A 24,722-nucleotide genomic window follows, 5' to 3' on the forward strand; every position below is an offset into this window, starting at 1 on the left:
AAGAAGTATTTAATATATTAGCTTCTAGTCCAAGCTTGAGCTCAAATAGCAAGTTCATACTTTGATGATAAATTGTCTTTTAATGTTTTATGATACTCTTGACATGTCAAAGTCACATACAAAACAAAATACAGTACTCATACAGAGAGATGTAACTGAGAAGTGAGCTTATTTTATTTTTATTCAATATAAAAAAGAGAAAAAGGAAAAATGATGGGAAGCTTCAAAAGTACACATTTTTTATAAGCAAAACAGATTATGTTACATTACATTTTATTATAATGTATTCACATAATTAATTCAAATTTAACTAAGGTTTCTTAGCAATAGGATATTAAAGAATATTTATAACTAATATACTTAGTTATTTAAAAGATTTACATTTTATTCTATGAAAGCAGTCATTTTATTTATTTTTTTAGAAATGGGGATACACAAAACAAAATAATGTTTAAACTTAAAAGAAACTGTTTAAAAAATTAGATAAGACAATCTCAAACAAGCTTTAAAAAAAAGGAGGGGGGAATGAGAGTCTAGTTATGCAGAGCTATACATAGAGGGTCTTTATGTCCTAGGAATTTTGTGTCTGACTGTTTTGCTACACTTTACTCAACTTTCTAACAAGATGCCCAAATACAAGAATAACAGTATCATTTTTAGCCGTTTCCTTTTTCTTATTTACTAAGCTTCAATCTCTAAATCAACATGGTACAATTATTTGAAAACAAACACATGCAAAAATCAACAGGAGACAAGTAATTATAATCAGGATTAGAAAAATAAAGATGAAAATACAGTGCTTCTACTTTACAATAAATAGAGAAAATACCATCAAAGCCTTCAGCTGCTGAAATAATTATGGATAATATAAATCAGTTGCTCAAATCCTCACGTGAGGTCTCCCCTCCAAAGGATTAATTAAGGCCATGTACTGAGCGCAGTTCAAAGATTCTAATTTATAGTCAAATATACATTGTCTGATAAAGCTTGATTGAACAGCAATTTTACCTTGAGTCAATCCTACCAAATAAACTGTTAATTTTTTTCAAGCTTTCTTGCCTTAATTAATGCAGCTCCAGTAATATAAGTACAACGGATATTTCTTCTTTGTCTTCATTCAAGAACGGCCAATATTATCTGATGTAAGAATTTTCCGTCCCTTCTATTTCCTCCTAAAAAGATATGTCTAAAAACTATATAGTAGATTCCAAAATGATTGACATTGATGCCTTATTTTCTTGTACATCTAATTTAGTGCATTCTAATAAACAGTTTATAAACAGTTACTATAGTCTTATGATTTTATAAAATGCACATCTAATATTCTAATATTTCAGGAAGTTTTAAACACTTTGAGCTGCCAACTCACATCTATACACCAACTGTAACTATTTCTGCATTTCAGGACGTGACATTCTTGATATTGCTCAACAAACAATAAAAAATAAGAATATCATTTAATGCTATTATTTGATCTATAAGAATCACCAGAGGCTGGTCAGCATGATCAGTGACGCAGCTGCCAAAAAAGTCAACACAATCCTGATTTAAGAAACACCACTGATCCATGATCCTTTGTTCCTGCCCAATGTCTGGCTCTTGTGTTATGATTATGTGGCTACTGCTTATGGAATTCTGACATCTGGATTGACTGATATCCTTGACCTGGCTCCTGGAACCTTGGACTGAATTTTTACTATTCTTCTGTGTGCTCATGTTAAAAGCAAAACTAATCAGGAAAAACATCTTTCAGAGACTCTGTTTGGTTTGCATTCCTTGTCTGCTGTTTTCTCCTTGAGCTTGAAAAAAAATACTAAATTCCATGACTGACTGTATAAGTGTGTATTTGTAACCAAAAACAGGAAAGTGAGGGCCTGGATGATGAACAACAAGGTTCAATTGAACCCTGGCAAGACTGAGCAGCTCTAGATTCTGGGGCCCTCCATTTGGTGATTATGACATCTTTTGCAATGGCTGGGATTGCACTACCCTAAATAGACCTGGTGCACAATCTTGGGATCCTCCTGGACTTGTGAATCCTGCTCAAAGAGCAGGTGGCAGTCGTGACTAGGTGTTCTTCCCACAGTTTGATACCGTAGGTCAGCTGTGCCCACTCCTGGATCAGGAGGTTCTGCTTACCATCAATCATCCCCTAGTCACCTCCTGACTGTTCTACTGTCACCTCTTGAATGGATTATTACAATGTGCTCTACATGGGGCGGCCCTTGAAGAATATTTGGAAGAACACTTTTCTGACATGGCACCTGGCCTTATTTGCCCTAAGGCTCCATCCTTGATATCTTTCCAGAATCCTCCAAAACAGTTGTGTCAACAGATTTGGGAATCTCAGGGGAATGGTGAGTTAGTGAGATGATCATACTGATGTATCTTCCTTGTTTTCTTTTTCTTTATTTTATTGTTCTATTATTTATTTTATTGTTCTATTTCTTTGCTTCCTTTTTCTTCATTTTTTATTGTTATAAGCTACCTGGTGTAACCCTATGGCGAGATAGGCAGCAAATAAATTTAACAATAATTATATCCTGTGACAATACTTTGAAACGCCATAAAACATCAACATCTGCCTACCCCATATCCTTGGGAAAGACTAGATAGGTGGAAACAAATCCAGTCTGAATGTCTGGCTGACTGTGCGAGGAACTATAATGGCTGCATTGCACACAACAATAATTCTGCTACTACTCTGTCATTAATAGTACTGATCCATGTTTTCAATTACAGAATTGTTGCTTTTGTTTTTAACTGTACTCCTCCCACCCAATGAGACAGCAACTATATACATTAAACAGACAGATAAAATTTTATCACCTCCCTCCCTCCCTCTCTCTCTCTCTCCTCAAACAAATGAATTGTTTTGCTATTTTCAAATTTTCATTATTCCATGTTAATTAAGAATAAGATAAAAATCAAACAAGAGTTGAAATGTCATTGCATCAAATACTACCTAAGAGCTAATACAGCTGATGGTGGAATTCCATACTTCACAAGATATATGGACAAAGTATTTGGAGCCTATCATTCTTCAATCTATAAGGGTTTTCAGTAAGCAAAACCTGCAACTCATGAATAAAATGGGGAAAAAATATTTCATTTTCACAAGGGCCTAAAACTTTATGGTACCGTGATTCCCCTTAAATAATGAATTTGTGTGAAATGATAATAAAAATAAAAATAATTGATAAAATAACAGAAGTTTCCTCAGGCATGCGTGACTGAACTGGGCAATTCTGTATTCAGGTTATCAGGACTTCAAAAGGAAACCAGAGCCTGTCACTTATTCATGGCTTTGCTTTGTTGTTAATTCCAGGACCAACTGTTTTTGGTTGTCACAGCAGCAGCGTATGAATGATGGTGCATAGTATCCTTGTATTTTTGAATGGGAAGCACATAACTGACATTTATAAATTATTCAAATCTTGAAGATAGTAGGTGGTAAACAACATAGAAAAATATTTAATCAACATAAAAAGAGTAGAATCTCTCAACAATATTGTAAAATAACTAAGGTACTCAAAATAACCAAGATGATTAAAATGAGTAAAAAGGCATCTAAAATTGCCTTTTGAAATTCCTTTTCTTCTCCCCATTGGTACTATTCATGCTTTTGTTACTTAGACTACTGGCATAGAGCAAAACAGCATTGTGAATCAACATAACTCAGTCTCGGCATGATGAACACTTTCACACTGAGCATGACAAATACTCAGTTATAGAGATGCAATAAATTGTAAATAATAGAAATGATTTCTACACCTCAAACTTGTAAAATCAAAGCTTATATGACCAAATCTAAAACCAGAAGGTAGGAATGCCTCTTAACAGTAACCATTATGCTCTCTACATGGGGCTGCCCTTGAGGTGCACCTGGAGGCTGCAGTTAGTCCAGAATGCGGCTCCGCGAGTAGTAACGGGAGCCGCTCGTGGCTCCCATGTGACATCGCTGCTCCGTAGTCTGCACTGGCTTCCTGTGGTTTTTCGGGTGTGCTTCAAGATTTTGGTTACCATCTTTAAAGCGCTCCATGGCTTAGGACCCGGGTACTTACGAGACCGCCTGCTGTTACCCTTTGCCTCCCACCGACCCGTACGCTCTCACAGAGAGGGTCTTCTCAGGGTGCCGTCCGCCAAACAGTGTCGGCTGGCGGCCCCCAGGAGTAGGGCCTTCTCTGTGGGGGCAGTGATGCTCTGGAATGAACTTCCCCCTGGCCTGCGTCAAGTGCCTGATCTTTGGACCTTCCGTCGTGAGCTCAAAACACATTTATTCATTCAAGCGGGACTGGCATAACTAGTGTTGGATTTTAATTGGGTTTTCTTACTATTTTAAAATTTTAAATCTAATTTTTAACTATCAGCCTTTATAATTTGCTTTGTTTTAATTGTTATCTTAATTGTATATATTTTGTTTTTTACCCTTGGCTGTACACCGCCCTGAGTCCTTCGGGAGAAGGGCGGTATAAAAATTTAATAAATAATAATAATAATAATAATTATAACTGGAGAACAGAAAATTTTAATTTATATAGAAATTATTAATTTAGAATTATAATAATTTAACTTAGTAGCCCCTACACTGATATTTGTTCCTATACATCATTAGAAATGGAGGGACTTCCGGTTGGCTCCATTGGTGGTGGAGATGGTCTTTTTAGACCGCCAGCCCCGCGATCATGTTAGAGCCGTCTAGACAGCGCAAATCGGTTGTCTGACTCAGCAACCTTTCCCTCGGGAGAAGAGGGAAAGGTGAGCGTACGGGCAGAGGTAGAGCTCCCTGGAAAGCCCCAGGAGTGATTCTAAGGGCTTGAGGGTGAGAGCTCCCTGTTTAAGCCTGAGAGCTCTGGATCTGGAACGAGTCTGCTTTTTAGCAGACCAAATCACCACGACCATCTCTGCGATCAATATGATAATTTAAATTGATAAATGGCAACGCAGACAGAGCAATGTCAGGAAGGTCAATAAATGCAAGTACCAGACCTTAACTCCGTTTTTAAATAGTACTTGAGAAGAGTTCTTAAGAAGAATAAGAAAATGGCATTTCTATCTAAAAGGGCGTGAAAGCGAAAGTTAAGGAAGTTCTCATTAACAAGGCTAGCGCTCTTAGCTCTGTTTAAACTTGTTGGAATTTACATTTACATGAAGATTTTATAAGAAGAATAAGATGTTCTCTCTTTTTTTTGAAAAGATTACAGATTTACTGAAATTGTTGCAAAGTATAAAATTAAACTGAGAAATGGATCTTAAAGATACAAAGTTTAATGTTAAGGACGGTGGAGTCTCGTCATTTCAAATACATAAGCTACAGGAAGATATGAAAAAAAATTTAAAGAGACTTTTAAAGGAAGCTTTGGAGTTACAATTTTTGGTTATAGATCAAAAATTTAAGCAGATTCAAGAGGAAATCCTGGAAATTAAAGATCAGAATGAGGATATAAGAAATGATGTGTTGGCAGCATGTAAACGACTGTGAATGTGTGATCCAGTTGGATTAAAGAGTAGAAGAAATTAATCAAGTTAATTTGAATTTGGAAAATAAAATAGAGGAGGTTCAGACAAAGGTGGAGAAGGTAGACGATGAATTGGTGGTGTTGCAATTTAAATCAGTGGAGTTTGCTCTGAGAGTTAGAGGACTTAAAGAAAATAAGCAAGAGAATTTTTGCAAAGGTTTTTGCACAGGTAACTGGAGAGCAACCAGATGTTGTAATTCAAATTGAAAAAATATATCGTGTTAATTCTAAGGTTGCCAGACAGAAATAGCTACCAAGAGATATTGTGATTTATTTTACAATCAGGAGGATGAGGAATGAAATTTTACAAGCATTTTATAAAAATAAAATCCAAATATTAGGTTAAGAGATATTAATTTTGAAAGAAATTCCTATTAAAATGTTAAGAAGTAGAAAGGATTTTGCTTTTTTGGTGGATGAGCTTAGAAATCGTCAGATAGGGTTTAGATGGGATATTCCAGCTGGTTTAACAGTAAATCATATATGAAGAAGATATTGTCTTAATACAGTACCTAAAGCAAGAAATTTTTATATTAATGTATTAAAGGCTGGAAGTCCACATTAAAAATTTATTTGTATCTGTTTGAATTTATAATTTAAATGTTGAAGAGGTGACTGTAGTGATGTTATTTGTTTATATATGGTTGAATTGTCAACAACTGAATTATTTGATTTGGGGGTGTCTTGATAAAAACAGAACAAGAAATGGACTTAATTAAGGAATGTATGAAAATGGCTATAAATTATTTGGTAATTTATAGTGTTGGAAATATGGGGAAGAATTGGGATTAAATGTAAATGGTATTGTTTGAATTTATACTCTAAAAGTTGGAGTGATTGTAGTAATGCTAGTTGATTATATGTGGATTTGTTAAAATTTAAATTAATTTGGATAAAAAATAAGGTAATGATAATAATAGATTAAGAAATGGAGTATTAAGGATTGGATAAAAATGATATTATTTATTATTATGTATGATGGATCCATAAATCTGGTGGACTATACAAGATATTACTTCGAAGAATAATAGGGAGTAAATTGATTTTAATTTTAATATCAGCAATTGGACTTTTGCTACTGAAATATTGGAAGATGGAATATCGCATACTGTTGAAGATTGGATACAAAAATTAATGAATTTAAAAGAGAAAGCAGAAACTTTAGAGTACTTAAAAGACTGTCTACAAAAGAATATTGGAATGGAGAAGAAGGACTGAAAAGCTTAAGAATGGATAGAATGTAATTGTAATAGTTTGTTCTCTTTTCTTTTTTCTTTCCTTTTTTTTTGAATAGATAAGGAGAGTTAAGGTACTAGGGGAGGGATGGAAGTTTATGGATTGTTTGCTTATTCTAGTTTATGACTGTTAGGTGATATATCCTGTATTTTGCTCTGGGAAGTCCGGGGGTGGGGGGATTGGGTGAAGGGGGTGGAGGGAGAGAATAGGGTGAGGGTTGGAGGGAGGAGTGGGGAAGTATGGGTAAAAATGTTTGTAAAACCTTTTGAATAAAAAAAAAAAGAAACTAATGGTCATACTACTGACTTAAGTACAACTTTGAAACTGTAATTAAGACATATGAATCATTTTTTTAAACTGTATTGTTCAAGAAATTTCATCCATAATTGTGCGTTCTCCAATCAATATATATCATGCACATAGAACAAAGCTATCATTCTTGCAATCTTCCCCTCCCCCCCAAATGTACAGAAACTTTATGTCTTGTGAGATTTCTTATTAGCTTAAATACCTACTGTAATTCTTAGTAGCTACTAATCTTATTAGCTTAAAGCTTTGATCTAGAACTAGTAATCAATTAATCCTAACCTTTGTTAGGGTTTTTTTCCACAATTTTAACATATACTATTAAACACTGCAAGAAAAAAAGCATTTTTGAATTTCCATTATTAAACAATCAAATTAAACAGATCCCAGCCATGTAGTTTTGGACTTCTTTGTCCAAACAGTAGTATTGGCTTCTATAGAATATAAAATGCTATAATAATAGCATCCATCTCTAAGAGACTGAAAAAAAACATAATTCTCATGACTCCCATGTTCACAGGAGAGGAATAAGAAGTGTGATAGTGGATCATGATAGTGGATAAATCCTACAAATAAATCATAAAATGCTCATACCTGGAACAATTAATATATAATGCATATTAACACAAGGTATTTCAATGGGTTAGTTCAAATTCTGTTTTCTCTCAACTGGAAACTATATCTATATCACTATTAAACACACACACGCACACACATGCACACACGCACATATATGTACATGATAGCTGAAACAGCAAATAGAATAGAAATGTAAAGTGATAACCACATACTTTCCCTGGCCTCTCAAAAAAGTCTGCCACTGTGATTTATTAAAACTGAATATTTAATGTTTTTAGAAGTGTGTTTTCCTCCATGAATAGCCTGCTAAAAATCTGTGGTATGTGCTGATATAAACATTTTGGTTTTAGTTTGAAGGAAAGGGAAAAGGCAAAATTCTTCTTCCATATTTCCCACAAATAGTTATTGCCATCTGGCTTGCTGTCAAACGATTTCTCCTTCTTTACTAAGTTAGGTCTCTTGTGTATTTATACATCAACATACTTGCCTTTCCTTCTTCAAATACTTTAATGGATGAAGATATCTGAGGGGGAAAGAAATCTAACAGATCCCTATAGCTTCTTGTGTAGGATTTTTTTTTAAATGTAGGAAGTAACCAAAGTATTAGCCGTTTTGCATTCATTTGGCATGAACAGTAGCAGATATGCATTGTCTATCCAGACTAACACAAACTGTCCTTGCCTTGAACTAAAGTGATGAAAAACTGGACAGCTGCATGCAGTCTGTATTCTAAATTAAGAAAAGGTTCCATTCCTGTACAGTAGACTTACTTTCCCTGTAAACTATACCAATAGATGCAGAATGAAAGTTACAGGAATAATCTTTAAAAATCAGAATTCATTCCCTCACAAACCATTTATACATTTTTTTTATATCTCCAGAGCAAATTTTATTTGATCTTGGAATCAACTTGAAAGCAATACATTAAGGTTTTTCAGTTGAAGTTTGTGCTGCTGTTACGATTATAGATTATTTTTAAGGAGGCACATGATTATAGAGGGAGTATAGCAAAGTCTTACTAAATTTTTTTCGTAGTTCCTTAGAATTCTTCAGATGACTTTTTGGAAAAAATCTAGTTAACATCAATGTTTTTATTTTAAAAAAATAGTCGGGACAATTAGATTGTTAACTGAATTTTTGCCAAACCTGAGTATATAGTTTCAGAAATCAAGGCTTGTATCAAGAGGAAAATAAACGGAATGCTGATCTTAAAAACATAGATTTTATGTGGTAATTAAGAATTCAAGTACATGTTCTCAGAACAAAGCTAGGCCTAAACAGATGCTATCAGCATATTTTATCAAAGTAAATTTTGTTGGATTATATCCTGTCTTTTCCCACACAGCAATAGGCAATCAGAAAAATAGACTTATGAGTTACTCTGAGGTGAGAAATAATAACTGAGTACATGTCATTCAGTTAGCGTCAATGGATGGATATACATTTAGGTCTCCCTAATCTTAATCCAGCAATTCAACTAATACATATTAGGTATCTAAATTGATTAAAAATTTACTGATATATATATGTAGAGATAAAACCAGGATGGATAAAAATCAATGATTTTTTTTTTAAATGGATTTTTTTTATTTAAATCATTTTTTTATTTGTATCTAATTTATTTTAATAAAATGCTTTTGGAGTAAAAATCTATCTAAAGATAGTTTTATATTTAAGATACATTAATAATTTAGTTTATTCAGCATGAAATGGAACTTAGTTATGTAGCATGAGGCTGTATATTCTGCAATATTGGGACTATTGGTGAGTCAACAGTAGGTCAGAGGAGGAGCCGCTGCGGGACAGAGATGGCAGTTGCTCTTTAAAAATTATGTTTTAAATCGAGTTGATTTAAATCAAGCCTTTTTACTAGTGATTTAAATCAAATTGACTTGATTTAAATCAAATACACCTGATTTAAATCAAATACACCCTGGATAAAACACAGTCATCTAATATGATTTGCAAACCACTGTGACAACGCTGACTCTTGGATGTTTTTGTTTTTGTAGTCATTGCATGCTGAACCAAATCCAGTAAAGATTTCTGTTGAACCCCTCAGTGTGGTCTCTTCCTTTGCTGGCCAAACTCGGAACAGTGACACACTGTTTTACAGTGAAACAAAACTTTCAAATACAGATAATCCTTGAGTTATGACAGTTCACTTAGAAACCATTTGAAGTTACGACATTAACCCCCCCCCCAGTACTTATGACACAGTCCCGAAGTTGCGAATGTTGTAGCACCATAGCAGTTGTTCACCATTATGAATGACCACAGAGGCACTGCAACATTCGCCTTGCCTATTCCCCTCCTGCCAGGTCTCCACAACCACTGGGCCTTGTGAAGATCTAACAAGTTGTCTTCTCTCTGCCATGGTTTCTTTGCCAGCTTTGTTGCTTCAGGCCTTCTGTGCATTTTCAGAGAACAGAGACCTAAAGCACCATGAGATCATGCGAGATCAGTAGCGCGAGATCTCATGCTACTGATCTTACTTATCTTGCACTACTTTAGGCCTGAATGAGATCTGTGGCAAAAGGCTTTGCAAATAGAGGGAAGGCTTCGATGCTTCAGGCCTTCCCTCCATTTGCTGTTTCATTGCTGAAGTCTGCAGAGGCTAGAGATTGTATCCCTGTAAACTCTGGTTGTCTTTGCAAAATGTCTTTGCTGGCAAGAACGGAGCACCGGAACAGGCGGCACATCTCTCTCGGGCTCCATTCTTGCCGGCAAAAGCTTTTTGCAAAGGCTTGCTGATACCTACAGGGAGATTGTGAACCTCTAGGCTCTGATTGTCTTTGCAAAAAGTCCTTGCCATCAAAAACAGAGCCCAGGAGGGACGCGGCAAGGAGCTATTAGAGCCTAGAGGAAGATTGCAAGACGAGCAGGGCGTAGTCATCCTGCTCTCCTTCTGTTCTCACTGATCCACTTTTGGAGCTCCAGGAGCATGCAAAGAAACCATGGCAGAGAGGAGACAGCTCGCTAGATCTTTGCAAGTAAGTAAGACCTGGCATGGCAGGATGGGGGGAAAACAATTGTGAGGAACATGAGATATCTCAGTGGGTCGAGGGAATCCTTGGGTGGCCTGTTCCATCACTAGCCTCCCCCTCCATGGCCTTCCTCAGCTTACCTCATGCACTTAATGACTCGCACATTCAATTAGCAAATGTGTGGGCAAAAGCAGGGAGTTTTCACATTCACTTTACGTGATTCACTTCAATGAATCCTTGGGTTGGCAGGCTCCATTACATTCATAACTCGAGGATTACCTGCAAAGTACATTCCTCACAGCAAAGGAGTTCAACTTCTTGAATACTCTGTCTTTTCTACCTTTAGGAAGCAGAATATTATTTCTGAATTAAAATTACTAGGATTTTATAAAAAGCCGAGGATACCATACTAAACAATATAGATATTGTACAGACCGTAGGAAATTAGTGATAACCTTGCCCTGATCCAGACTGACCAGGCCTGGAAATCAATTCTACACGTAGGCTAAAACTATTTCTATTGAGATTAGCTATAATAACAGAATTTTGCAAGCCTGATTGTGCTGGACCTCCTCGTTCTTCTTATAATTCTGTGACTCAGAACTGCATATACCTCAGCTGCTTATCAAAGTTATCTCATTATTCTGGACTTTACAAAAAGTGCTTCAGCCTCTTTGGTCTAGTGGGCTGGTTTCTGTATATCTCCATCAAGGTCATATTCCTTACTTTCTGCATAATGTCACTCAATCTATGACTGCACCTCAAATAACATATCCTGTAACATCAAGGAAGCCATTTACAACAACTCTGGCCAATGTATTACTACAGCAGATAAACATTAAGGAGCCAAAGTAGTGAATATCAGAATCCAGAAGATATCACGCTAGGAGGCAAGGAGCATATGTTCTTTCACTGACTGATGTAAAATTGACAATGGTTAGCCTTGGAAGAAAGATGCAGACTGAATGGAGAAATTCTCCCCATTCTGACCTCTAAGGGAAAAGAGGAAAGGTTAAAGAGGAAGGTGAATGGGCAGCTCACCTATCAGGTGAGAACTCTGGATATTAAGGAAGTAATTTTCAGCTCATTCTTGCGGTCCTTTGGCCACAAAATATCATCCATTAATTGACACTTTGTGTTCATCACTAACAGTAACTTTTCTGACAGATACTTGAGAGATGGTAATGCCTTTTTACTTCCTTTATAAAATCACAACCTAGTAAACAGGTACAAACTCAACAACTCTTTGTAACATGGCATTTGCTGAATAATACAATCTCATAGTATATGATCTTCTCAATCATATAATGTATAGTTGGTTACCATCGCATATGATTTTTGACCTATCAGTCCCTTAAAAATTACAAATATAAAAGACAAATGGCATTGGTATAATGCAAAAGACTTATAAACTATAGCATGAAAAGACAAATGTATCATTAAATCTAATGACACACTATGTACTGTATAGTGTATATCAGAAACCTCAAAGATGTATTTTGCAATTTAATTATATGTATTAGTAAATTTTTACTACAGATGGTGCAAAAACATACAATTTCTAAATCTTACCTCCCCAAAGGCACCTCGGCCAATCACCTTTAATATTTCAAAGTCATCTTTATGCAATCGCATCTGCTTCACCTTAGATGTAAAAGGCTTGCCTGAAAAACAGAAAAATATTGATCACTTTACATAATATAACTAATTAAAAGTCTATACAATTTCAGAAATTGTTGGTATAACGAACTAAGATAATCTACTATCCGCTGACCATAAATGGATTTGTTGACATGGCCATGATAGAACATTCCAAATGCATGCTTAAAATATTTTTAATGGCAACATTTTTTTTACTAATGTTTGCAAGAAAAGTATTAACATTTTACAGACCTAGAAGACTTGCTTCAGCAATTTCACATAGCGGAAGTCCTAATGATCACTTGGCTAAAAGTTGTATTCCTCCCCAAATCAAATATAAATAGCAAAAAAGGACTGTGTTAAAATATTGCCTTTTTAGCACTGCTAGCCTGAAAAACAAAAAACTTCCACAGTTCTATTTTAAAGTTAAAAACAAAATAAAATTTGGATGCAATATTCTAGATTTCAATATAATGCCAAAAACAAGGGAATGGTTCACATAACACAACTTGTTGGGAATTGCCTCACAGATTGCTTCAACAGCAAATTTTCTTTTCTAGTCCATCTCATCCGTCATTTTAGAAATGTCATACAACTAGAAAATTAAAAAAATACAAAAATTCACCCTCTTAAAGTAAACCATTAAGACTATTGAAAATTGCCTTTAGATTCTTTTCAAGAGATTAAAAAAATATTAAAAAGCTTGATACCTGCTGATTACATAGACATTACCATTCAGAGAGCCAGTTTGGTCTAGTAGTTAAACATCACGTTAGAAACTAGGAAACTGTGAGTTCTAGTCTCACCTAAGACATGAAAGGCAGCTCGGTGATTTTGGGTCAAGTCATTCTCTCTCAGACAAATTCACTTCACAGGGTTGTTGTTGTGGGGAAAATAGGAGGAGGAAAGGGTATTAGTAATGCTCACTGCCTTGAATTATTTATAAAAAAATAAGGGTGGGATAATAAATAAATAAATAAAATTATTTTGGCAAGATTATGGAAATGGTTTGCCATTGACAGCTTCTGTCAATGCCATGGTGGCACAGTGATTAGAATGCAGTACTGCAGGCTAACTCACTTCTCACTCTAAAAGTTCGATTCTGAACAGCTCAAGGTTAACTCAGCCTTCTATCCTTCTGAGGTCAGTAAAATGAAGGCCCAGACTGTAGGGGCCAATATGCTGACTTATAAAGTACTTAGAGAGGGCTTACAACTTGAAAAGGATGGGTGAGAGAGTAGACTCTTAGACCACCCACACAAAAAAGACTAGAGAGGAAGTTCTCTTCCCCCAAACCAATACCCTCCAACTACTCAACTGCTGGTCATTAGTATGCTAATATCACCAATTATATTTTTTGACCCTGAGCCAGCCAAGTGAGGCTGCCAAGGTTCTGTTTTAGTGCGTAGAGGCTTTGTGGGTTTCGATGAGGAGGAACTGTCTACAACTCAAACCCACCAACACTGAGTAGACACCTAAGTCTTTGGATGGATATTTCATCTTAGACCTTGGATTGGGTAGCATTTCCCCCTTCAAGTTTGGCATGCAATTTGCAGCTCTGCTTGAAAAGCAAGTGTTAACTGTGGCTGGAAGCCCTTTTCATAATTTGATCTGGTGTATTAGTTGCACCTTTTTCTAGATTGAGGAACTCTTTAGGAAGTAACTCATATCCACAAGTGCAATGCACTCTACATGGGACTGCCAAGAAGGATTTAATGGTTCAGAATGCAGTGGCACAAGCAATAATGTTTCAGTATGCTTATGTAACACACTCTTCTTTGTGACATGCACTAGCTGCCAGGTTCCTTCTGTGTGTGATTCAAGCTGCTGGCTGTTACCTATAAAGCCCTACATAGCATCCATAACATCTGCTCAGCCAATTCAATTTTGTGGGGTTGGTATACTCCCAGACTCCTTTGATTGATTAAACAATGTACAGGTAGTCCTCCCCTTACAACCATAGTTGGGTCCAGAATCTTGGCTGTTAAGCAGAGCAGTTGTTAAGCAAGATGCCATGTGATTGCTTCACTCAACGAAAGCAATCCTGGATTTTGTTGTTAAGTGGAGTCCTAGCTGGAGAGGACTTAGGTCTTTCAGAACGATGGTGTTTGTTAGCAGTTTCTCCTCCAGAGGAGAAAACACTAATGAACCCATTGTTCTAAACCAACCAGAACTATGGCATTCGCTAGCATTTTTGCAGGTTTTGAGCATTGTTCCTTCAGTCAGCAGGAGGATTTCCTTTGCCTGAACAGAGGGGAAGAAAAGTCTCTCGGCATGCTGGGAAAATGGACCTCAAATCCAATTCCCTTGGCTTGCAACTGTCCCTGCTGGCATCCTCATCGACTTTCCACAGAAACTGGCAGAGAAGATTGCAAATGGTGATCACCTGATTGCAAGGCACTTGGCAATCAATCATAAAGGTTAGCAGGTTTCCAAATGCCCAAAATGCAGTCATGTGACTGGGACTGCAGTGCAATATTTTATGATAGCTGAAAGAGCTTTACGGTCCATAAAGCACCTGTTCTGAGGCCATCGTAATTGTGAACAGTTGTCCCAAAGGTGCTTTTTCAAGAGGCAACTGGACTTTCTAGACCTGGATGACTGAGAATCTCTTTAGACATTGTGAACAGATGTTAAATGACTAGTCATAAATTGAAAATTACCTGTAATCTATGGAGACATTTACTGATTTTATTGCAATTTCTTTGCTTCATCATTGTGTGCTATCATTGAGAGGTGGTTCTCAATTGCTGCTCTGGTTTTCTGGAATACCCTCTCTTAGAATATGCTCCATTCCTTCTAACATTTATTGAAGATGGAGCTTTCCAAAGAATGAATTTTTTACCTTGAATTTAGTTGACTTTGAATTAACTGATTTATGGAAATTGTTTTGATTTTTTAATGATTTAGCTATTTTTAACTATCATTATTATAATTTATGCTTGTGTTGTAATTTTCATTAGTTTTTAGTTGCTTTAATTTATTTAGGTTTACTGTAAACATATTTAACGGTCATGCATATTTTTGTCGATTGTCCTGTAAATCGGCATGAGTCTATATTGATTTGGCAATAAACAAGTAGAATAAATAAATGTAAGAAAATAGATTGTATGTCTGCTTTTATATTTTGAATAAGGGAGCATGAACATAATTCTTCTGTAAATCCTTAAGCAGAGTCATAATTCCCTTAGAGAAGGGCAGTCATGCCCTATCAGGAAAGGACTTTAAGGAGTTGCGCAGAGTTGCGGACAGTATATTATTCATGCCCCTCTCATACTTCTAAGCATTTTTCCCTCCAAATACAAAGGTCCTACTGAATAAAGGCCCATATTTTACTGTGCTATCCAGAGAATGCTGGGCAGAGAATTTTTAGAATATAGAAATACTTCCACAAAGAAGTCTCACATCCAAAATAATGACCTAGAAAAAAATTAACATATGTTCTTTGTAGGACCAATTCAGTCTAAAAGTAAACCAACAGCTTTTTGAAAATCTGCATATACCAGAATTTCCACAGAATACTAAAAAGAATAGCATTATTTATATATCTAAAACATTTGTCCTAATTTACATTACATACTATCTCTAAGTCCTTAATATTTATTTTTTTACAGTATATGGTCAAAGGCCTGAAAAGAGCTTTCAATTTTATTTGGGTTATTTTCCATAAGTTAAAAAAGTTCACGACATCATGATACACAAAGGTCCTATAAAGTTAAAAACAATAAAGAATACCAATTTATCCACATAATTTATTTTTGAACCAAGTCAGTTTGCTATATCAATAAAATAATAATTTCTTAGTCAGAGCTACAGTAAAAATCTATATTTTTTCTGCAAAATCACTGAAAGTAAACAAAACACTGAACACATTGATCATACATAGTTTATGAACTTTCTGCTGTTTATTACACCTTATTATTAGCAAGCTGTTAAATCATCTACATTTGACTTTTCATGCAAAAGTAAACCCGCTAAATTCACAAGAAAGCAAAACCTTACTGTTATGTACAAAACAGCAATGACTCCCTAACAATCTTCACACAGCTTTAGATTCTGGTTTATTAGCAATGATGATAAAACAGGAGCCTGTTTAGATGTAATGACATTGTTTGCTTCTTCTCGGCTTCTTTAGTTTAGCCACTCTTGCAGCCTTCTCAGGAGTAGTGGGCCAGCAAATTTCATTACTCATTAGTAGCAGAGTAGTTATTGTTTACTGATCATAAGTCTACACAAGGAATTCTGCAGAATCACACCAATGATATATCTAATATAATAATCAATTTCCTACAGTAGCTAAGCAACAGAGAGTTCATGAAGTTTACAGAGATTTCCTGTAAATTTCATCTCCAGCAGCTAATCCTGTTCTTTAATTCCAGTAAAAAGCAAATTAAAAAAAAATCTTTCTAAATATATTTTAGTCTATGCTTAATGTATTGGTATATTATGCATTAATCCAATTCTATAAATGAACACAATCCATTTTCAATGGCTGGACTATAAGAACAAGGGCAGATAAAAAAAGGATTAATTCAATCTGTAATCCAGGGACAGAGAAATCTCAGAGTAATTTTTCTTGGCATAAAAATTCACTGAGAAAAGAGAGCAAAAGAGTGTGCACACATGGCAAGATTCAGAAGTCTGCATACAAATTAAGAAAATCCCACCATGTACTATTACTATTAATCAGTAATTTCTTTCTAATAGATATACTCTAAACTTTGGCAGTAGTAGAGAATAGGCTTCTCTTGCAGAAAATCTCAGGATCAATCTCTGGCACCTGAAGTTGTGATCTGTTAACAGGTTCTTGGACAACACTAAGAAAGCTGCAGTTAATCATAGTGGACACCACTAAAAGAAATAATACACTATGTTGAGAATGGTTTGTTACGTTCTGGTGTCAAGCTGTCTGTAGCATGACTTAACTGCTTTACAAGTGGCTTCTGTTTATGTATGTTTTCTGATACTATTCTTACATTATATTGTTCACCTTTACATTACACTTTCTTTTATTCCATTTGTTAGTATAAATACATAAAAATATACCTAAAGTTAAATATATAAATATACAGTGAAGCTGTGAATACTGCCTGAATCTGAAAAAATAGTCTGGAATCTTTAAAAGCATATTTGTACATTTTTATGTGCCCTAACAAAAGTTGTTGATTTTCCAAAATAGAATAGTGTATTTTATTGGAATTTTTTGCAAATTATCCCCAAATGTTCTTATTGTTAGTCAAAAGTTTATCTGTTAGTGAGAAGAATGGCATGGAGAATGATTTCTGTTATACAGCTGAATTAATCATAAATTCCTTAATTAACAGAGATGAAGATCTTTAATGAGCAAAGGATATGCAACAGTCTATTTATAATAAGAGTAGCCGAATAAAAGTGGTTGTAAGCACTTGGGGAATATTTGGAACAATGATACACAATGAGATCTATAGAAAAACCATCGCACAGGAAACCAGTAAAATACTGCTGCAGAAAAATGATAGTACAAAAGAATTACTTTTCTGCAAACCTTTTCTTTCTAAAGCTTCTGTGCATAAAAAATGGAAGGAGCAATAAAAATAATGTAAAACAATATGTTCTCTATTATTCATTATTTTAAACAAGAGAAAGTATGAATGTGTAAAGGTAATTTATTTGTACAGAAAGCTGTCAGAAGAGAAAAACAAAGTATAGAATGAGGAAGAAGAGAGAAGCAAGATTTCACATATTCCAAAGGCACTTTAAAACTGTCTGCCAATGATCTATCCAGCAAATGAGAAAAAAAATGGTTTGCAAGCAATGGAAGATAGATAACAGAATGTTATTTAAACCAACGCTAAATAAATAAATAAAGCCACAATATCCTTCTCAGTTTTATAGCTACTATTCTGTTTTTACTCATTAGATACATTCTTCACATATTTTTTCAGTCAAACAGAAAGTGTCAACATCTGTATCTGAGTCTCAAAAAGATCTGGTATTTCCTGAAAATACAAAGAGTAATCACAGATTCCTACTTTACAATGGTATAAACAAAAACTATATTCCTAATTATATACAAAATAGTATGATTCTAGATAGAAGAAATACCATGATACATCCTTTCTCGTAGTGTGGGATGGAACCGGTAGTTCCGACGATCAGCTGGCCTCACCCACCTGCCTCTGCCCTATCCTGTCCTATATTTCCTTCTTTCTGGCTCACTGATTCGTGTGGCACAGCTGATTTCCACGCCTCCGCTGTTCTACTTACTGGGGCTGCCTTAGAAGGTAAGCAGTTGAACTTCAAATTGCTGTATTTTGAATGCTGCGCACAAGCGTGTTAGGCACATGTGCATGCAAAGCAGGCACTCACAGAACCGGTTGTTAAACCGGTTGCAATTCACCACTGGCTATACTCCAAGCTTATATAGCACTAGCAAGGAGGTCTGAATAAAAACTTACTCCATAAAAAGATATTTAAAAACTAGATAAAGCTAAATATTTCCCCAAAATCCAAGATGGTATTAAAGCAACAGGACAGCACACTCTTATATAGTTGTGCCATAACTATCTTTTAAGTCACATTTGCAGAATATAGCACTCTCTTTTTTTTGCTATTGTCACACACATATGCACATATGTAAAGTAATATTCAAACCTTGTCATCAAACAGGAAAAGAAAGAAATGCCATTTAAAATGCTAAATGTAATTCACTTTATATGAAGTTAAACCAAGTTTTATAAATCAAGTTTAACTTACAAAATATTTATGATAAAAGACATTTCATCTTTATTTTTTTCTTCATTTTTTTTCAAACTTTAACTTATTGCTAAAAACGTTTTCAAGCAGCCCACAACACATATTAACATTAGAGAGTACAGTTTTAAAATTTGAGGCCACATGGGTCACACATCTGCCGCGGCAGTGGTGTGCCCCACCCCTCTTATTTCTTTTTTGGACTCCAACCCGAAGCGGCAGCAAGCGAAGGCTGCATTACACATAAATGTGGTGTGAAGGCTGGTACAGGGCAGCTTCACTCCTGCACTTTCCTCCCCCCGCCCCTCCTCTCGAAACTCCCGGGCCGGCTGTGGCTGAGCTGAGCATGCACATGCACGGAGAGACCCTCCAGAAGTGAGCTGCTGCCTCCCTTGAGAGAGCCTTTCCTGAGCTTTGGTGCTTGCTTGAGGAGGGTCTCCCCGCGCGTGCACATACTCCTGGCTGTCCGGGTGTCCTGAGAGGAAGACAGGGAAGAGGGTCACCAGAGAGTGCAAGAGCAAAGCTACCCTGTACCTGTCTTCACGCCACATTTGCACATAAGGCAGCATTCGGTTCCTGCCACTTCAGTCTGGAGTCTCTCCGTGTGTGTGCATGCTCCTGGCTCAGGCACAGCCAGCCAGGAGTTACGAGAGGAGGAGGGGAGGAGGAGAACAGTCACCGAAGGGAGTGGGACACACACACACACACACACACAGAGAGAGAGAGAGAGAGAGAGAGGGAGAGAGACAGACACACACACATACAGAGTGATACATAAAGAGGAGGGGAGGCGGGGAGAGGGAGAGATACAGAGGGATACAGAGTAGGGAGAGAGGGGGAGAGAGACAAATAATAGTTTTATGGCTGGGTAGGCGTGGCTAGGTGGTCATGTGACTGGGTGGGAGTGAGTGACATTGAGTTGTCCATGCCACCCAGGTTTTGTGGTTCCCAGTGTGTTTTTTGCCTGTAGGAAACAGGTCCAAGTGGCTCTTTGAGTGCTTAAGATTGCCGACCCCTGGGCTAGGCAAATTGAATGCTCCAAAATACAGCAGTTTTAAGGATATTATATTACAAAACCAGATCTTAAAAAATCGTGCTCAAAGTTTGAAGGAAGTCAATGCAAAGTTCTATAAGAGAAAACTGATCATAAACTAAATTAAATTATAAGATTCAATTAAGAAAAAAATCCAATATACTTGGTGAGATAGAAAATAGTGATTTGGCATACTTCCAAAGTCTACTACTTGATGAAATTTTTCCAAAGAATATTGGACTGATTAATTGTTAGTCTAGATTAGCCATGTTGGGCTAGATCCAACAAGGCACTTACATTCATAAGCAAAAATGTACACTTGGGATTACTTAACAAATGAGCCAAGCCTTAATATTTAAGAAATCTATCTGTAGTCTTCCTTTATAATACACATGATAATCAGAATCCTTATTTAAATTCTTACTATTAAAATTTTGATTGACGTGCTCAGTTTGAACAATATTTCTGAAATGTATGATGAACAGAGCAGGAAACACATTTCAAATTCCTATGCTCCTGTAAATATTTTCAGAAACCAGGAAGTAACAATTTTTTTAAAAATCTGTGAAGAAAAACATTGGCGGAATGCATATGAAGTGAAAACATGTAAGCTGTATAATACAGGAAACTAACAAAACATTTACTTGAAATAAGCATACCATTCTCTATGAGGGACATGGTGATTCCTAAATATGATGATAGATAAATAAATGGATGGATGGACGGATGGATGGATGGACGGATGGATGGATGGACAGAAAGACAGACAGACATAGATTTCCTTCCAGGTTGCAGGACAAGTAGATTCTACTGGAAGGAGATGGACCACTAGGTAACCTTGGCTTAAGCCATTCAACTGGAATCAAATATTGCCAACTAGGGCAAGGCCCACAATGCTGAACTGGCTCTCCAGCAGTGATGATGTATGCTGTAGTAGCTGCATGAAGTAAAAATAAACAGGTATATTTCTTCTTAGCTTATTAAATGGTACTCAGGAATTCTGAGGCTAATCTGAAGGAAATATTTATTCTTCTAAGAAGAATCCTGAGCTATAATCTTCTTTCACAGCTCCAAATCCACAAGGAAAACAATGTCCCTATTGCTGGGGAACTTTCAGTACTTGCAAAATTCTGGCTGTGTAACAAGACTGGCTGACCATACATCAAAAAAAGCCCTCCAGATTCCATCCCCAGGTAGAAAAACTGATTTTTTTTAAAAAAAAAAGTCTTTTAAGTTTACAGCTGATTCAACACCCCGACTTAAGCACTGCTTCTGACCTTCATTTTTGGCTGCAGGAACACATGAGCTGAACTGCTACAGCATGTAGGAACAGCTGCCAGTGAGAATAAATAGCAGAAAGGCACTGTACAATTAGGATGGCTTAAAAATGCTTCGAAGACAGAATAGTTGGCTCTTTTACTACAGAGTAAAAGAATCATATTAGTATAACTTACAATCATTTACTATTTTTACTTAAAGGAAAAGAATTAATATTAATAACAACATTTTCATTATTCATGACCTATTAAGTATAAAGTCGAGTCAAAACTACACTGAGGAAAGCCCCACTGAATTTGATTATACTTGCTACCAGGCAGTACCAGTATAAAACTGTCATGAGATATCTAAAACTTTCCCACTGAAATAAGAGGCTTTAAAGCTTTTCTATTTTATCAATTTTTGCTAACAGCACTTAGTAATTATTATTTCGTAAACCAAAGTGACAGTTTAATTGTAAAATGTTTAAAAATGTAATTCAATAATAAAAGCAAAAAATAACAAATCTATTGTTATATTAAACATATTAACAATATTAAACACTCAACTAATGAAATGAATTGACCTGCCATTATTTATGATAATAGAATTACAGTATTTCCATGACAATGACTCTAAGGAATCTTGAGAATTATCCAGATTAAAATGGCAGAATCCCTATATGTTTCTAGTAACAATTGGATTTAGGGTAATTCCCATCAACTTTTGGCCTTCTAGACGGAGACTTCAATGTCCATGCTATTTACTGGCACATGATGACCTCAGAAGCTTTTCTATTAACAAAGAGGAAAAGAAATTCTATTCACAGATGACAGGGTGCTAGACAGACGTATACAATTCAGAAAAGTGTATTTATCAGAATTTTTAAATGTACGTAAAAAAGTAAAAGTTCATTTTATTTCATTGCTCCAGATAAAAAGTATTAATTAAAATATGTATTTCTAGGGAAAAAAATCTAGAAAAAAATATTTTAAATACAGAAGACCAACTTCAGTACACATGACAAATCTCTACTAATTTCTAATACTTTTAGAAGTATGCTTTTATCTGCGTGTGTGTATGGGGGGGGATGTCCTCCCTCGTCTGTCTTCCCAGGATGTGAGCTGGAATGACTGAGACAGACTGAAGGGCAATGGTAGAGTCATGTATCCCAGAGGAAGGAGATCAGGGTGGGAAGGAGAAAACCATTTTAGGGGATCTAGGGTGGGACAACACATTAAAGAGATGACAGGCATAAGGTGCTATGGGAGCCAGAGGGCAGGCTGTTATGGAGGAAGAAACCCCCCCGATGTTTAATATCGACCCCCCCCCGAACTCACTCCCAGCCATTAGTCAGCATATACTCGGAGGTCCAGGGATTCGGCTGCTGCAGGTTAATGCCAGGTCAGTCAATAATAAGGCCCTGCCTTATCCAAGACTTCATTGAGAAGTAAGCTGACCAGGCATGCATACTGAGATTTGGCTGATTCTGAAAGAAGGATTCCCCTCTGAGATGTGCCCAGCTAGGCTTAGGATTTGGTACTAGTTGAGACCCAAAGGCAGAGGAAGTGGAATGGCAGTGGTCATCTGAGAACAGGTTTCTGACTGTGAAACCCTATTTCTGAAGCTGGATTCACAGGATGAGTCAGGATTGTTGCTATTGTACCAGGCTCCCTTCTATATAGCAACCTTCCTGCCTGAGCTTCTGGAGACTATCTCAGGGTTAGCACTAGAATTCCCCAAATTTATGGTCCTGTGCGACTTCAAATTGCCACCATTGGGTTGGCCTCAGAATTGACCATGAATTCATGGTCACTATAGGGGCGCGATGGCTCAGCATTAAAAATGCTAAGCTTGTCAGCTGGAGAGATGACAGCCCAGGTTTGAGACCCAAGTTCCATGCAATGGGGTGAGCTCCCATTACTTGCCCCTCCTCCTGCCCACCTAGCAGTTTGAAAGCATGCAAATGCAAGTAGATTAATAGGTACCACTTTGATGGGAAAGTACTAGTGTTCCATGTGCCTTTGGCATATAGTGTTGCAGGCCACATGACCATGGAAATTATCTTCAGACAACACTGGCTCCCTTGGCCAAGAAACGGAGATAAGCACGTGCCCTAGAGTTGGACATGACTGACAGGGAAGCCTTTATTTTTTTTTCATGATTACTGTGGTGGCTGTGGGCCTGCCCCAGATCAACTCAGTTAGCTATCCTCATCATAGTCAGATTGTGCCCTGATGTCCTTGAGATTCTCTTATGCAACCCCCAGACCCATTTGAGTAGTCCATCCCCAAGTGGCTGACGGACCTGAATGAGTTCCAGAGGGAACTGGGGGCTATCCCATGGGCTTTGCTGCATGGTTCTCCCAAAGCTCTAATTACAACCTGGAACCAAAGGGCAACCATGGCTTTGGATAGAATCATCCCTAGGCAGGCTCTTTTTACCCATTGCTCTCAAGGAGGTTCATGGTTCACAGAGGTGCTGCAGATTCTGAAAAGAAACATTTAGAGCACTGCCTGAGGAAAATGAGGGCTAAATCTGATCAAACACAACTTGGAGTTTTATTAAGGTCTAGCTTGTGGTGGCAGGAGTGGAGAGAGTTATATCTAGTAAGAGGGGTGGCATACAAATTCAATAAATAAATAAAAACAAATGTTTGCTTATAGCAGTCTTTTTTCCAAGTGTGGATTATCACCCATGAGGGAACATGAGACAATGAATGAACAATTACCAGAAAGTGCCTTCCTCAAACTTCTAAGCAGAGTTACCAACTTTTTAGTTATAATGTCTTTGTCATTTTAATTTCTACACCCATCCATTTGCACATAATTCCAAACGGTTTACAGGAAGTTAAAAAAATACAGTACAATCAATTTACCATATAATCAATATGATGCAAAAGTATGCAGAATTTAAAACAACATTAATAGTTTCTGAGCTCTGTATGATGCCTAAGTGCTCTTTTGTTAGTTTGCTTTAACACATTGTGTTTGCCTTTGGAAGATGGAGGAATCATACTTGGGAAAAACTCTGCAGAAGGCATTAACACAAAGGGAATGGTCTCAGATGAGGGATGTGATTGTCATCTCAGTGTCGTAAACCTGAGAGAGATAAAGTGTCAAAAACAATTTTACAACTTGACTGTTGTTGCTAACTTTGGTATTTTCAGTTTAAGAATTGATTTTAAGGCAAAGAAATAACCTTTCCTTTTCATTCTTCCTTGACTTTGCTGAATGATAGTAGCTGGTTTTAAAATGAAATCTAGATGTCAGGAATTATTTAAAAGCAAGCCAATCATGTTTTCCATCAAAAGTATATTTGGGAGGTTGCCTTATTTACAATTAAACGATTTTATAAAGTTGCAATGTTCCATCATTTTATCTGATGATATATTTCATTACGGCTAGAATCATGCAAAATAGTATTGTCAGA

General features: G+C 36.4%; 1 protein-coding gene across 3 annotated transcripts in view; it reads right to left on the bottom strand.

Annotated features, from left to right (window-relative positions):
• The window catches only part of CDC42BPA (CDC42 binding protein kinase alpha), a 150,325-nt gene that overhangs the window by 92,067 nt on the left and 33,536 nt on the right, over positions 1–24,722 (bottom strand). For all 3 annotated transcript variants that reach the window (XM_058169811.1, XM_058171461.1, XM_058170638.1), the window contains exon 2: positions 12,200–12,291. In XM_058169811.1, the coding sequence (XP_058025794.1) occupies positions 12,200–12,291 (92 nt within the window). The remainder of the gene's footprint in view (positions 1–12,199; positions 12,292–24,722) is intronic.

The sequence above is a fragment of the Ahaetulla prasina genome, chromosome 1, assembly GCF_028640845.1.
Source record: "Ahaetulla prasina isolate Xishuangbanna chromosome 1, ASM2864084v1, whole genome shotgun sequence".
In the NCBI taxonomy this organism is placed as follows: Eukaryota; Metazoa; Chordata; class Lepidosauria; order Squamata; family Colubridae; genus Ahaetulla; species Ahaetulla prasina.